Source organism: Apis cerana, linkage group LG2 (assembly GCF_029169275.1).
Source record: "Apis cerana isolate GH-2021 linkage group LG2, AcerK_1.0, whole genome shotgun sequence".
Classification (NCBI taxonomy): domain Eukaryota; kingdom Metazoa; phylum Arthropoda; class Insecta; order Hymenoptera; family Apidae; genus Apis; species Apis cerana.
This window is the reverse complement of record NC_083853.1, coordinates 4,220,992-4,237,884: the sequence shown is the minus strand read 5'-3', so window position 1 is coordinate 4,237,884 and position 16,893 is coordinate 4,220,992. Positions and strand designations below refer to the sequence as shown.

Below are 16,893 nucleotides of genomic sequence, written 5' to 3'. Positions count from 1 at the left end.
ATATATTTAGCGAGAGTAAAGTTTATAAATTATTGTATCCCTTTTTTCTCACATTTGAACAAACCTCGAGAACATGTACTCGATTCCCTCGATGTCCAATGTATACATACATATATATATTCGCAGATGACACGCGATCAATTATTTATAAGCAATTGAGATTCAGACGTTCCCGCGGGGCTGATATCGAACTTAACAATCCGGCATAGATATTTCAACAGGCGTAGACACGGTAGTATTCAAAGCGGCATTAAATTCCCACGTCTCTCGCTCGAGCAGGGAGAGAAAGAAAGAGAAAGAGAGGGCAGGTGGAGGAGCGTATTCTCCATTCGACAGCGACGCTCGGTTGCGAAGAAATTTGCAAGGGGAATCGCGGTTTTGGTTACACTCTTTTACATAGTTGGGCACGGTCTCGATCGCAGGCATTCGTAACGAGAATAATTTGCACAAGGACGGCAGCGAGAGGGTGGTTTCGAGATCTGAATATTCGCCGTGATTTGGACCATTTCACCTGCTCGTTTCCACGAGAGGTCACCTGGGGCACGAAGACCGCGTTCCTCTCCGGTTCCCGTGCGCCTCTGAATATTCATTCACCCCGCGTTTAAATAGCCCGCCACGTTCGCCGCCTCTGTCTCCTTCCGCTATCTTATGCGGCCACCTCCCTCCTCCTCTTCCCCCTCGCTTTCACGATCACAGTTACCGCGGTAGCCACTTGGCCCGCCACTTCTCTCGCTCCGATAACCCCGCAACTTTGCAACCATTCCTCGCTCGCTGCGTTGCCGATAAGTAGGCGTGTAAACAGAGAAATCGGCGTGTAATCGCGTTAACCTGCCTGCGTACCCTCTCACCTGTTCACGGAGATAACGGGTATCATTGATCGTACATACTTCGGCAGAGGTATAAATGCCTCCATACCTGTTCCTCCCCCGCTTACGTGGAGGGTGAGATTATTTATCGAGTATAGCCGATAATACGAAGTTTGCAAGTATGCGTATTTTCGAGTAGCAGTATAATGTAGGATAGGATACGCTTTGCAACTTGGATTTATCGGTTTTTCTTTCTTTCTCTCGACGTGGAGCTCTCCTCGATATCTGGCCAGTGGTCGCTGGCCCGATTCTTATCTCGAGGAAGATGTCGCGGGGGGTTAAACGTGTGGCGGGATCGTGTGATGAAATTTAATTGGGATATCAGATCTGTCTGCTTATACTTGTTGGAATACGGAGGTATAATTTCGTTTTGGAAGTTTAGAGCGTGTAATATCTCTGGTAGAATTAAATTGATATAAGTAAATGAATGAATTTGCACACGCTGTTGCTGAATTTGATCACGCCTCTGTCAGTGTCTAATCATGGATATTTCGTTTCGTGTGTATTTAATTGAAAAGAAGAGAACGTCGATAAGAGAAAATTCAGTCTTATCAAATATTTGTCGTCCTAGATTCCTGGAAGAAATTAGGATCGCTTTAAAGATACGAATATTTGATAATTATTAACATGCATAAAACACAATTTCCTCCTTGCTTTAATTACAAGCTCGTGTCTTCTCCATCTTCTCTTTCATTTTTAAATATTATTTATTATCTGGAATTCCTAATTTTTTAATCACTGGTCAACTTCTCTCGCTTTAAACTTTTTACCAAAAACTCAATTCTTATCCACGCGAAAAGGGGAACGCCATTTATTTTGGAAAAATTCTTACTTACTTACCTCCTTCCTACCTGTCACAGAGAGGTCGGGCGCGGCGAAGGAAGCTCGAGGAAACTTCACTTTGGCCGAGATCGACGTTACTTATTAATCACAGCCTGGTTGGAGGCTCAAAGACCCGTAGCTAGACTCATTCATCGTCGCGCGGATATCTTGTGTATCCTCTTTTTTCGCGCCTTTCATCATCTACTAGACTTATCTTACCCTTCCTTTCTTCCTCACTTTCACGCATCGACTTCCGCTCCCTTTTTCCCTCGATTCCACTGAACCATCGAGGAGAGGACGCAATCTTTCCCCTCGAAACTTGTCGCAATCCGGAGATTTGCAACGAATTCCATTCCTAAACGGCCGCCAGTTGTTGCGCGCGATTACGACTGTCGATAAGCGCGCGAACAGTTGACAAATCCGTGACAACTCGCAAGGAACGCTTATTTATTGGGATTACGTTTATGGAAACCGTGCACTCTCAGCCGTTTAAGAAGCGTTGCGACAATCCATTTGCAAATTCGTCTTCTGTTTCGGAGAACGATCGAGGAGAGCATTTGTCGCAAATTTTTCTTTCCAACGAATGAAATATTTTTCTTCGAATATGTTTACGTCGTCGTTGAAGGAAAATTACCATTATTCGTGGTCATTGTTATTGCAAATGCTTCATAAACGAATGTTTCCCCATGAAAATGAAACGCACACTTTGCGGCAAATTGTACGCTCAACGGCGATATTTGTCTTGTACACGATGCCGCCATCGAGAAGTTTGTCGCAACGAGACAGGGATAGTTTTGATAAAGTTTCGAGGTTCCGTTGCTCATCCTTGGTCCATAAAGTGGCGCGCACACGCGTACACTGTGATCTTGTGCACCAAGTTTACCCTATCGGGAACGTTTCTCGTTTGTACCGTTTACATTTTCGAGGAGAAAAGGGGCCGAACGATCGCCAAGATCCGATCCACTTTCGTTACACGGATTCGAAACCGGGGAGAAAAGAGTGGAAGCGCGCGAAAATGTCCCCCTCTCTGCGGAGAGAAAAGTTGGCGGACGTTTATCGACAGGGAGGAGTATCCACGGGGTGGAAAAATCGAGGACAACCGGTTACACGTCCGTGAATTCATGGCCCGTACAACGGCGGAATAAGTATTGTATCCGCTATGCGAAAAAAAGTGGAATAAAAATGGATCACGACGATCGGGCTTCACCGATTTATCGGCCCGATAAATTCGCGATAGACCTGCCCCACTCGCGAAGGAATGGGATCTCTAGGTGTAAACGCACACCGATAAAAATAGAAAAAGTCGGGAAGGCGTTGGCGTTGCACAGGTGTTAGCCGATGACGATGCGGGGGGAGGGAAAAAAGGAGAAAGGGTAGGAAAACGAGACGGGGAGGAAAAAAGAGGAGAGCGTGGTTAGATCGATACGTGTGTACCGGGTGGGATGGTGGAAAATGGAGAGGGTGGTTCCAATAGGATAAATTTTTTTCTTCGTTTAAAGAAATTTTCAAGCGAGCAAAAAAATGGAAGGGATCACTTTTAGCCAAAATAATAGGAAAAGAATTTTATCGAGAGGGTAATTTGATTCACGTTTGAGAATAATATTCGAAAGCGAAGGCTTAAGCGAAACGCGATGATATTCTCTTTTTATCGACTAATTCTTTCGCTTACGATTATCCATTGGCAATTCGAGAGACACCTTGTACACGAGAGACGCTCTTTGAAAGCCGCGCCGTTACGAAACAAACGATCTCGGCACAGAACATCGTGGAGGATTTCACAAAGCTGGAAATCGCGAGCAAGACGTGAGAGCAGGCCTACTGTTTTTGCTTTGATCCTCGGCTCGTTGAACGGTGAATGATCGGTCTAGAATTATACACGGTCCGAGCGGCCACGTGATCGTGTCGTCGCTGGTTGCTCTTATTCAGGCGCTGTACGCACAAAGCGCATGGATAATTACACGTGGCGCGTTGCTGTTGCCCGTGAATTTTCCCTGGCTCTCTTTTCTCCCATTCACTTGGCCATTGTTGCCTCGGGTTTCGCCATCTATCTCTGTAATTTTTCGATCCTCTTTCGTCTCCTTTCCGTCTTCAATTCGTTCCTGTCACTTCTCGACCTAGTTTGAACCACGCACAATGCGAACGCATGAATAATTACGAGAGACTAGTCCGTTACTCCTTCTCCAATGTACTTGCTTTCGTACTTAACCTACCGTCGACAATAAATTTTTCTAATCTCTTATTTACCTTCCCATCTTTCTCCCATATATTCTTCCGATATTCCTTGACCCACTTTGATCTCTGGAATATGAAAAAATTGATCGCGTGGGTATCGTTAATGCACGAAAAGTTCATTAAAATCACGTTTCGTTTGGATACCATTTGGAAACACGATGCAGCGTTGCGCTTGCAGCGGCGATTTCATTGTTATCGCGATTCTATGGCCCTTTATACAAGGATTCCCTTGTTATTGTTCTTTTTCCCCTCGCAGAATAGCTGTGTTTAAACGGTATGAATAAAAGGTGTTTTCTTTCCTTCTTTTTTTTTTTATTTTTCCCTCTTTTTCACCTTTAGCCGATTTATATCGAGAGCACGGTTTGCCCTATATTCTCACGATTGAATGGCCCGGTATTTTTGCAGAGACCTCCATTGAAATTCGATCGGTGTCATCTCTCGACTAAAGTAACGAGCCAAAATTAACCCTATTCGCGATACGACGCTCCACGCCATTTTCCAATTCGAAAAAAGAAAGAAAGAAAGGAAGAGAGAGAGAGAGAGAAATCAAATAAAAATCTCGTAAACAGAATCTCGCTGCCTTAATTTTCCTCTCGTTTCGGCAATTCTGATTCGATCAGACGACATTTCCTTCGCTTTGAAATCATTCCAGATCCACGTGCTCGCCTCAGACCTCTCCTCGAGATTTTTCCCCCGATCGACGACGGGGAAAATTAAATCGATCCCTTCCCTATCCACTGCGTTTCCGTTTTCACGATCGAGCGACTGGCTTACTGGGCGGGTCATAACGGCGGCTCGTGACTCGTAAGAGAAAGTCTGGTTTCGTGGCGCGCTACCAAGAGGAATCGGAAACCGACGGTGACGGCGAGGATGCTGGAGAGAAGTGACTCTCGATCCAACAGTGGCTCGTCTCGAAAGTAGGGCGAGCCACGCCTAAGAGACCGACTCTCGGCCTCTCTCAGATGCGTGCACCGTATATATGGCGAGCACTTTGTCCGTGTTGCACTTTTCCCTCCTGTTTTCAAGCGGTCCCCTGGGAAACGTACGCCTCTATTTCGCGAAATTTACGATCGTATCGCCGTACAAACTATCGAGAACCGTCTCTCCCCGCAACCTTGTTTCTTCTCCTCTTTTCTCCGTCTTTGTTTGAACGTGTTTCCACCGTGCGTGCGTTGAAACGAGGGATTAGAATTCGTACCGGTTGCCACGGGCTCGATGAGCGACCGTTTCGAAAGATCATCGAAGAGGAATCGCGGTTTCGTTTCGCGACTCGACACGCGCGCGCACGGGGTTAAATTGAATTTGAGAGCGATCTTTACACCCGTTCATGGAAAAATCGGATTAGGCTAATAGCATTTGAGGAGGCGGAAATTGTAAAAAAAAGGAAAGAAGATTATTCATCCGCCACGTGTTTTTCCGCCTGCTCTTTCTTCCAATTCCTTGAAAATTTGTAGAGAACGAGAGATATATATTGTAGATAAACGTCATATAAAATTTTATTTCCCACGAAGGAGGAATTAATTCGTTGTATCCAACGAAGATATAATCCTATTACGAAGTTGAATCTTCTTACTGACCGCACGATACGCGATACTTGGTAGGCCAAGTCGGTTATTCGATCCCTCGAATTTGAACAGTATCAAAAACCAACCCCCTTTGTTCTTTGCAACTCGATTCGATCGATGCTGAATCCTTTCATGGATCTCAAGCGGATTCGAGATGACAAATGGCGCTCGAGAAGGGGAGGGGGAAGAAGCTGTCGGGCAAACGGAAACGGAATTAAGCTGTACGTTTTGCGTGTGGAATGGCGGTTGGTTGGCGGCGCTAGATATGCGGCTCGATTCAACGAAAACCTTTATATATATACATATATATGTATGCATTTGCCACCTAATCGCGAATGTATTCGAAGTCGCGGCAGCACCGGTGTCGGCTGCCACGAAAGCTCGAGGACAAATAGAAGCTTGAGCTGGCGACCTCTCTGCATAATGCATACCATCGTCGTCGTCGTCGTCGTCTTGTTCATCGTCGTTGCCGCGCTCGTTTCAGTCGGAGGTCCTTCAACGTTTCTCCTTCGTTAGCCTTTTATCTTCTCCCTCCCTTCGTTGCCTTTTCTCCCCCTCCTTTCCTCCTCGAATGTCTGGCCTGATACCACCCCTCCCCCCCGGATGGAGGAAGCCGTGTATAAGTTCGTCCGTGGAAAAAAAAAGAACAAAGACGCTCGTGACACCGTTCCGCGCCCACCGTTGCGCCATCCCAGCGTTGTTAAGAACCGGCAAGATTTTTAAGAAATGCATGCATTTTTAACGCGGCCACGTGAGAAACTTTTTCCTACGGTGACAAACCAGGATCTTTCTCTGCTCTGTTGAGATATCGTGGAATTACGTGTCACCGAGTTCACTTTTTGTTTTTTTCCCCTCCTTTTTCGTTTTATTCTCAATGGCGAATTTCTTCTCTGTTTCTTGATAGGGATAGAGAAAGAAGAAAATGGGAGGGGAGGGAACATTTCTTTCTTTTAAATTGTATGTTTTATATTACGATCGTCAAAAAATATTGCAAAGGATTAATAATTAATGGAGGAAGGAGAATTTTTATTTTTTTTTTTTATTTCACGCGGAATTAATTAATATTTACACGAATTGTTGTCGACATTATTTTTTTTAATATTATTGCCGGATTTCATCTTGGCGGCACATTTATGAGAATGAACTAGGTAACTTCTTCTTTCGAGTTCCTCTCCACGGTAATAAAGTGAGGAGGGACCTAGATTCCAGCAAAGCTCTTTAAGCGTACTGCTTTGAAGTTAGATAATTAAGTATTATATATCGTATGATAAAGTGTTTATATCGCGATGTTTATTCTTTCCTCATTTTTTTTATCAAGCACATAAATCGAAATGATTTCTTTATTGCTCTGTTAAGCAGCTTAATTTTTAATGGATAGATATCGAGAGATAATCGAGTCGAATTAAACTTTAAAAATAAATACTTTATAATTAACAATGCGAATAATTCCCCCTATAATTTCCTCTTAAATTCTTTTATTCGAGTTTAACCAGTAAAAATAAATATATTTATAAACTTTCTTCGACTTTGAACGAAAGTTCGATAAATTCTCTTTCTTTTTTTTTCAGGAATGACGATCGGTGCGGCGATGACGAGGATTGAAAGCTACCGCTGATTCATAGGATACCCTGCAGGGCCACTCGCTACCAAAATGAGCACATCGCTGCGAATTTTGGCGCTAATCAGCTTAGCTGCGCAGAACGTGGCTTGGCCGCAAGATCCGGTTCCTAGGCTGCATGTCAAACATCGTCAGTAATATTCATCTCACACGAGCATAATTGCTGCATTGATTTCTTAATTCAAAAGCAATTAGAACCATTTATCGTGCTTAGCATGGGAACAAAAGTCTCGCTCGTTTAATTTTTTAACGTAAAGGGAATTTATTATTTATTTCATTTTTTTTTTTAATTATAAGTCGGAAATTTTATTAATTTTGGAATTTTTCAATTATTTTTCAATTTCAGATTATTCGTATATGAAAATTGAGAAAAGGAGAAAGAAAAAAACGGGACAGAAATTTTGTACGGGGTTCTTTATGCAGGGTTAAATTATGTTGAGTTTTGTTTATGCATAAAAATATTTCGAAAAATCATTTGAAATAATTCAATTTGAGAAATTGAATTGTTCGCTTTGTCTGTCGGTTAATGGATTCGATATACGCGTGAAATTAATTTCTTTATCTTTCTGACAAGTTATTTTGCGCTCTTTGTAATGACTATGTATTTGTTACATCCGCGAAATCATTTTCAGGTGAAAAGCGAGAAAAACGACTCTATATTTTTAATCTCTATTTTATTTCGAATTACTATAACACAACGAAACGAAAACGAAACGAATTGGAAAAATTTATTTTCAAAATTACGCTCGAATCGTTCTTATCCAATTTTATCATTTCAAATTATAAATTCGCTCCATATTTTGTTATTTCTTCTTCACGTAAATGGTTCTAATGAAATTTAGATTTTAAGAAAATAATTCTAATTTTCCATTCAATCCCTCTATTCAAATCGAAAGCGTTTCCAATTTCGATCAGATTCGCATTCTAATTCGCCGCTTTAATCGCGACGAAATCTTTGAAACAAAAACCTGCTTCATTGTTACACGAGACACGAGAATTCGTTCGATTCGCTGGACGCATTATTAAAAAAAAAGAGGAATGAATTATCAGGCGCCGAGATAAAAGGGTGCAAAAGTTATTTCGTGCATTTTTATCGTCACATTAATGATAATGTATCGCTTAATTCGGTTCATCGGCCGCCTTTGCGAACGACAATTTAATGAAACGAAGGCCGCCATGCTATTTTATATAGATGTATCGAATTATTAAATCGACACACGTTTTAGAATATATGTATATTTACATATATACATATATATATATATATATATATACACACACGTACGCGTGGATATTAAATTAAGATTAATCAAATTAATCGATCAAGAGCCATCAAGAGCCGAGGTGTGTGCATTTTACGCAACCACGCTCCGCGCATTTATTTCACGTCATTAACCCGCCGATGCTCGAAATAATCGCGCGTTACCAATTTGCTCTCTCCATAGAATCGATTTCCCTCCTTTTCCTCCCCTCCTTTCCTTTTTTCCTCTCTCTCTTTCCCTCTTTCTTCCTCAACGCCGCGCTTTCATCCCGCAGAATACACTTGCCAATCGAGCAAATGCATCTCGGCTAAAAGGCGCCCCCTTTTGAAAGTAAAAAAAAAAATAAAAGACCACCTTCGAATAAAAGTTTCACGCCTTCCGCGCTAAAATTAATCTCGCCGATTAACGACCGCGTTTCCGGTGGACGAAGGAACGCTTCCGGACTCGAGGTTCGTTCCGCTTCATTGCTGTGACAGATTATGGGGGAACAATAAGTTTCGAAAGGAGGAGAAGAGGGAGGGACCTTTTCTCGATTCAGTCCTCCTCAATTTTTGTGGAAAGGGAAAGATTTTTATATTGTATTAATTTCCTATTGTATGTGTCTGTTTTTCTTTTTAAGAAAGTTTTGTCTCTTTTATAAGTTGCAATAAAAGGAGAATAATGTTTTAAGAAGCTCTCGAGACAGTTCGAATTGGCTATTTTTTTATTTTTCGTTTCTTTTCTAATGGCTTCCTTTTAGCATACGCTAATTTTCTGATCTGTATAATCTGTGTAATATTCTTCTATTGCGAATATTTGGTTCATAAACGAACCGATAAAATCGATCTTTGAATTGCATTCTGTATGGCTTTCAAATTACTCTTTCATTAGTCTCGTACATTATTTATATTTCGGCATCGATTCTCACTTTTAAAACTTCTTAAGAGTTTAAGAAAATATTACGAAGACGGACGATGTAATTAATTACTTCTTTTGTTGCGCGCATCTCAATTTTTGCTCTCTTCTTCTTCTTCCTTTTGCAAAATCCATGCAATTAACAAGCTTCCACCGTATACAACTTAACTATCGCCACTATTATACGATAACCTTTTATCGATCGATAAAAATTCCCTCCTTTTCCACAGTTAATTTTCCACGTTAACGTTAGTGGAGAATGTTTGCACGCCGGCTTATCGGGAACAATAACGCACCCGTTTCGCGGCGATTCGGAAAAAAAAGGAAAAGAAAAAGTTAGTTCCAGTCCTCCTTCTGGAAACCGATTCAAACGCTCTTCTTTTCACGCGATTCTTTTCACACGGGAAATTTAATTTCCTCCCCGGTGAGATAAAGAAACCTGGGAGAAGAGAGCCGACCGACTGATAGAAAACGCGCTATGGAATGAAACGATCCGTACACATGGAAGTGAAGGTTGTCGCCCTGTGAGAATCGGGAACGACTATGTTTTACCTTGAACAGCTACTTGGAAAAGGGAAGGAGGAGAGGGGAGACAGGGTGAGAAAAGGGACAAGACAGGATGAGGAGAATCGTGCATACTGGGTGTTCCGAAAGGTTAAGGTCGAAGTTTGAAGGAGGTTGGTTGTGGTGCTCGTGAAGATAAGGGAGAAATTTACAACAAAGATGGAGTCAAATGGCATTTCGCTTCCTGTTTGCTGTTGGTGTAACGATACCTTCTCCCTTTTCCCTCTTTCTTTATCCCCTACTCATTTCACCTTCTTTCCTTTCCTTTAAATCATAGAAAAGTTTCTGCAAATTTAATAATATCTGAGCCTGGAAGGAGTTAAAGTTAAATTAAATTAAATAGTTTTATTACGATCGATTTCCTTTTTTTTTTTTGGACATTAAGATGGAATATTTTCGATACGAGTCTCACTTTTTAAATTTTATATTACACGTAACTTTAAATCACATTTGACGACATTCTCGGCCCGTTTCAATAATCTACTCTTGGAATTTCCGTACACCCGGTACACGTGTCACGCGCGACGATTTCATCGTCGAGGTCGGCTGTGTTCCATCGATTCAAAGGCATTTCCGCGCGACGTGAGCACCCTTTCGACCGCACCTGTGGATTTGGCCGTGCAAGTGTCGATGTTTAAGATAACGCGGATGAGCGGATGACGAGAGAGAGAATTTCTTTCGATCGTCTCTTGAAAGAAAGCTGCTCCGTATACATAAGACTTGTCGATTCTTCAAACTATTATGGAACCTTTCCAAAATTTCCAGAATTGAAGCAGGTTGGCAACTGAACGTTGACAGCCCATTAAATATTTAACAAGTTCCTCCCAGCGTGGTATAAATTTCTTGGAATCCCTTAACCGCGAGTCTGTTTCACAACTCGGTTTCTCGGGATTATGATTTTTAAAAATCGATGTAAATCGTATCGATAGACGATTGCCTTCGATCGGCGAACCGGTCGATCGAAGACAAAACAATACGCTCTCGCCCGTGTGTTCGACACGCGTTTGGCGGTATGGAATGGAAAGAGGCCGGTTGGCAATTACACCGGTTGGTTAGAACAGTTAGAAGATCACGTTACTGGAGAAGTGATTCGGCTGAACCAGCGGCGGAACAAATATACTTCTATTGTGCTCTTTAATCAGCGTGCAATCGTTCTGAATAACGAATAATCCAATTCGTTTAATCACGGTATTTTGAAGCTTTTAAAGGATCGGATAAACCCTTAAATTGCTTTAGACAATTGATTTGAATAGGATCGAGGGGAAAGAGATCCGAGGGATTATACATCCGAAAAGTGTATATCATTTTTTAATCATTGCGCACGTTTGAACCGTGTAAAACGAATTGTTTTTCTCTTATTGGTGGTCCGCTTTATAACACGGAATTAAGCTCTTGGGGTGGAGTACCAGTGGGGTGAAGTACGTGCAACGAGGGCTGCCTGTGTTTTTTTCTGTGTGTGTGTGTGTCAAAATTCAATTTGAACCGTGTTACGTATTTAAATCGTTGAATAGAAATGGAGAAATTATATTTCGATGTTTTATTTCGATCGAACTATACCATTAAAATTGTTTATAGTAGAAATTTTTCATTCCAAGTTTTATTATAAGGGAATTTTTGATTTTACGGTTTTACGCAGTTGACAGTCGAGGGGAAGTGAAGTAAAAATATTAATTTTATTTTTATAATTTTATACACGAATATTCAAAATAAAAATCGATCGATACAAATATTTTAGGCGAGATTTAAACAACAACAAAAAAAAGAATATCAGAATAAATTGAAACGAAACGAATACTTTTTCCGCGTATACAATTGAAAAAAGATCAATACTGTTTCGATTACATATTTTTTCATACATTCATTTTAATCGAGATTTAAACAAAAATATATATTTTACAACGGAACACTCGTAACATTCTATTCTATAATATTAGCTTTTAAAGGTAAATAATTCTCAATAGTTAGTCTCCATTTTCTTGCAAATCGAATGTTAAATTCGTTAAAACGCTCTCGTCAAATTCCTTGATCAATCCCATTTCGAATTGTCATCGATTCGAAACCGTTCGCATAGTAATTCGCTAATTTCACAATTGAATCCCCCATCACTGCTAATTTTACCTTACCAATCATTATATATCCGATTTCGCGAAAAAGAAAGGAAATGTTCCATCTCCTATTATTATTATTATCATATTAATAACAAAGATTCTTACAATATTGCACGAACACATTCAAAAAACCTATATAACAATAAATTTTCCACTTCTGCGAAAGGAACACTGGCGCGCAATTAACCCAACCCACGAACAAAGGCGACCCACGAACACCATCCGATACGAGGAAAATGGTTAAATAGAGAGAGAGAGAGAAAAATTCAGCGGAAAGTCGAAGACAATGAAGTCGAAAGAGGGAGAAGCATAAGGAAGAATACAATACAAAGAGGAAGAGCGAGAGAGAGGGTTGCTCACCGAGTTTAACGACCCTTCGAAATCCGTGGGTGAATCTGCCTCGAAGCTTTTGACACGGATCAAATATTGGCGTGTGTCGTGTCGATCGACGCGGCAACCGCGTTGGTCCGCTTTGGTAAATCCTATTGAGTATTCAATTACGTCGGGGACGGGCGGGATACATACGTAGTTAGCCAACTCTAGCTCGGATGAAATTGGACGGCCGTGTACAAATCGCGCACTTCGCGCTTTCGGATGCTTTTCCTCAATTGTGTACAATATTATGGAAATACGCGTGGTATCCGTCGAACTCGAGTCGGGGGCTTTATTTTGCCTCTTATTTTTCGAGATGGAAATAGATTTTGGAATTATACCGATTTAATTTTTATCTGGTTCAATTTCTTTCCTCGTTTCATCGATTTTTTTCGTGTAAATATTTTCTCTTCTGGGAAGAAGGAGAGTGGTATAAAGTTGAGTTTGTCGACGTTTATAAATTTTTCCTGTTGTTCGTCGCATATAGGATAGGATTTAATTTTCGCGAGGAAATTTATTTTTTACTTCGATATCAAATGGGATTCGAACAAAGGAAAATGTGATAAAATTCTTAGTTTTATATCTATTGTATCTCTGCTCTAAGCTGTTGTTTCAAAAGTAATTTAAACATTTTCCGTGAGAACGATTCGATAAAAGTTAAATAGTTTAGTTTATTTTTTTTATCTTAGAATAACGGTCAAGTTTTCTTTTCTTGAAATACACACGAGATTTGAAGTTTCATAATAGAATTGTTATTGCACTTTTTTATACGTTTTCTTTATATATATATATACTTTTCGAAAGTTGCGCGTATGGAAAATAAGTTTTTACGATATACGACTTCCTTTATCGGTATGCTATATTGCATATTGTCGACCTAGATTTCTTAAATATTTCCAGGTTAATAGCGTAGAAAGAATTTACATCGGCTGTGGGTGTTATCAAAGGAACAGTCGCGATTATTAGATATATCCAAGATATCAGGTTTGATCCAATAACAAATATCAGAAATTGTTACGAAATATTTTTTTACCACTTATCTTTGCTCCTATCGACGACCATATGTGCGTGAATTAACGTTTTTGTACGGATCCATTTAATCTCTCTTTCGGATTTTAAAAAGGCGATTTTCGTTCTTTTTTTTTTCTTTTTGCTTGTTATTTCCGCTTCCTTGTAATCCCACGCGTGTTTTATGACAATTAAGCGAGAGATACAGTTTTAAAAATTTGTTGAACTAGAAATAAAAAAAAAAAGGAGAAAGAATCACGAATTGAATATATAAAGATTCATTTACATATACGCATATATAAAAGTATATTTCATAAAAATATATTTAATTGCCATTGCGAGAAAGAATGGCTGGGTCTGAATCGTTTGCACTTTGCATTTTATTTGTTTCATTATTTTTCATCAAATATTTTTATAAATCTATAAAAAGGGAAAAAGAGGAAACTAAAGAGAGAAAAAGAATTATTTAAATAATTACTTTTTTAAATTGTTACCTTGTTCAAAAACAAATACACTTAATATCGATTAAGATCAATATTACAAATTTAGAAAACGAAATCGAACAATCAAACTAAAAAATCCAAAGTACTCCCATTACCATTAACAAATTATTCCGTTCAAGAGTTTCGAACGTGAGAGAAAAATTCCTGAAACTCTATTATTCGATCCAAGAGATCAAAGCTTAAAAAAAAAAAGTTGCACGCCTCTCCAAATTAAAATTAACTCTCTTACGTGACACGGTTTACCTCCCGGATGGCGCATCGAGGAGAAATTGTCGCGGGAGTTTCAAATTTTATATATCGGCAGATTTTGCGAGTAGTCGCAAAGTTGTGCATAAGATTGCGGGCAACGAGGGAACACAGACGCGCGCGTTGTTGTATCGGATGCAATAATATGACGACGGTATGTAGGTTAGCCATTGCAACGGCGGAAGCCGTACACTTGGCTGGCTTTTGCCAAGAGTAAGCTCGTTATAGAGAACCGAGAAGAACTTTGTTAAGCTGAGCGCGTCGTCAATGGTCGCTCGAATATGCGAGAGGGTTGCCTCCGTTACAGCCACCTGCCTTTGTGATCTCAATTATCACCGCATCCGGCTATCACGAGCAGATATCTTCACAATCACCTTCGATCGAACGCGCAGGACGCGGATCCATCCGATTCTCGAATGATCGATCGACGTGGAATGTTGAGGAAAATTTGTTATACCGTCGAATTTCACGTTTTCACGATTTTTCAGGGGGAGGGGGAGGGGGGAATGTTTGTCGAAATTTCGCTTTACCATTCCGTCGAATACGAATTACGAGTTGCGCGTAATTGGACGTGTCTGAATTCCACGCGTTCGAGTCGAAATTTTCAAAAAAATTTCCCAACAATATTTTTTGAACGATGAAATCACTGGTTGGGAAATAAATAATCGAGGCGATATACGAATAATATTTTCTAACAAGTGATGTAATTAGAGTCGATTCTTCTTCTCTTCAAATTACTCGCTTTTCGTATATGTAATAACAATAATAGAACGTTAGAATACAAGTTTTTGAGTTCAAGTTTCGGATTAATCCGGGATATAGTTTATAATCTTGCGCGCTTTTGAACTTTGAGCAAAGTTTCGAGAGATATGGCCAGGGTATATAGTTTGGATTCACGACAGCCATTATATTTGTTCGACGTTGGAAATTTGTGACGGTGATACGGCCGTTAATCATTGATACATTCATCAATGTAAATTCAGCCGCGTTATTAATGCACGTTCGCTGAGCAGTCAAACTATCGTGAAACTAACGGAACTGTCTTCGAGCCGACAATAGCTCTACATTAACGCAATCAACCATAGTAATCAAATGTTATCTTTCTCTCCGACATCTTCTTATTCGATGATCGAATGAAATTTCTGTATAATGTATATTTATGATGAGAACGGTTTAAATTATCGAATACAAGTCATCTTCGATGCAAATCGAATTCGTCTCAATTTTTAACAATTATTTTTATTTTCACGGCAGAATATTTCTCTTCTTCAAGGAGAGTTTATAAGGAACTAGGAATTTTCCGTTCCACCCTGATCCTATGAAATTTTCCAAAAAGAAAAACAAAGTTTATCCGACTTTTGTATACGCCAATTATTTCATTCGCATTTATTATCAAAGATCAATATTTATCATCCCTAATCCCTCCCAATCCCCTTTCCATTTTTTTCATCCCGAGTCAATAGCTCCGTCCACCGTTTTAATAAGCGCGTTTCATTAAATCACCCCCAGAAACGTACAAAGAACCCACCCCCTCCGGTACAATAAATCATTTTCCACGCGGAAAATCGATCTCCCGTTAACACACCAGATATATCCTCGCACGAATACACGGTTGACGCCGATATCGAGGATGGCAAGGCGAAATTGCCGCCCTCCACGCATTTCTTATCCAATTTCTCTTACTTCTGCTTGCTATTTTAAAGTAAGTCGATTTCAGGACGACTTTTGTACGGGCAGGTGCGCTTATTCCAGGCGCGATGCGTGCGAGAACGGGACAGGTAGTCCCGTTTTCCATTAACCGTTCTTGTGCGTAGCGAGCGTGACGACTGTGTTGGGTATCCTCTCTCCCCTCTGTGCTTATTTATTGTTATTACCGTTGAAATTCGGACGAGATTTTAACAATTAATAGGGTTAATCCATTCTGAGGAGGTTTCTTTTCTTTCGAGATTAATTTTTAGATTGGGATTTTTATTATGATTCGGTTGGTTTTTATTCGATTTCGATTGGTTCGTGCGTGAGAAGATGGAGAAATGGGAAGTGTTCGAAAATAGATGCAAAATCTTATTTAGTAAAATGTATTCCGTGAAAAAGGGCGATTCTAAAGAAGAAAGAGAAAATTGATCTTAAATATTAAATCGTTCCGGAAATTAATCGCGAGTTTTTAAGAGATTGTCAGAGACGTCTTAATTTACAGAAATTCTTCGTATCGCTACGTTAAACGAATCGAATTTGCGTTATGAAAATTGGAAAAAGGAAAGAAAATCAAAGATACGAAACCGAAAAATTCCACTCCCGTTCGAACGAGAGATTCCAAGTTAATTGGACAAACATCTGAGCGCTCTGAAGAAAAAGAAAACCCAGCATTCACCGGTAATCGGAATTAAAGAGCGCACCGCAAAACCCGTGAAAAATAGACAAACGAGCCGAGGTATAATGAAATTCTTTGAATCTTGGAATCCCTTCGTAATAATAGATCGAAGCGCGCGATTGAAATTATAATCGGACGTTAATTAGGGGCGAACGTTATGTAATTAAACATCGATTGTCGATATTTAAATTCCCGGCCGAGAAACGTTAAATTCTTGCCCCGACATTCGTTCGTTCGAGGCATATCCATTGCGCGCGAAAACGAGGGGGGGTTGATCGATGGTCGCCCGTATTTCTATTTACCGGTTAATCTTCCGCTATCTAAGATCTCCCTCCGCCGCACCAGAAACCGATTCAACCAGAAGTTTGTCGCACGCCAAGTTTTGCTCGCGCAAATCCACTTTCCCATCGAACGAGACGCGCATAAACCCGCCTCGAAACGGATTACGCGCGTAATTATCAAATT

General features: G+C 40.2%; 1 protein-coding gene across 4 annotated transcripts in view; it reads left to right on the top strand.

Annotated features, from left to right (window-relative positions):
• The window catches only part of LOC107997499 (semaphorin-1A), a 396,921-nt gene that overhangs the window by 29,619 nt on the left and 350,409 nt on the right, over nt 1–16,893 (top strand). For all 4 annotated transcript variants that reach the window (XM_062071778.1, XM_062071777.1, XM_017056130.3 and 1 more), the window contains one exon: nt 7,054–7,233. In XM_062071778.1, the coding sequence (XP_061927762.1) occupies nt 7,137–7,233 (97 nt within the window). In that variant the 5' untranslated portion in view covers nt 7,054–7,136. The remainder of the gene's footprint in view (nt 1–7,053; nt 7,234–16,893) is intronic.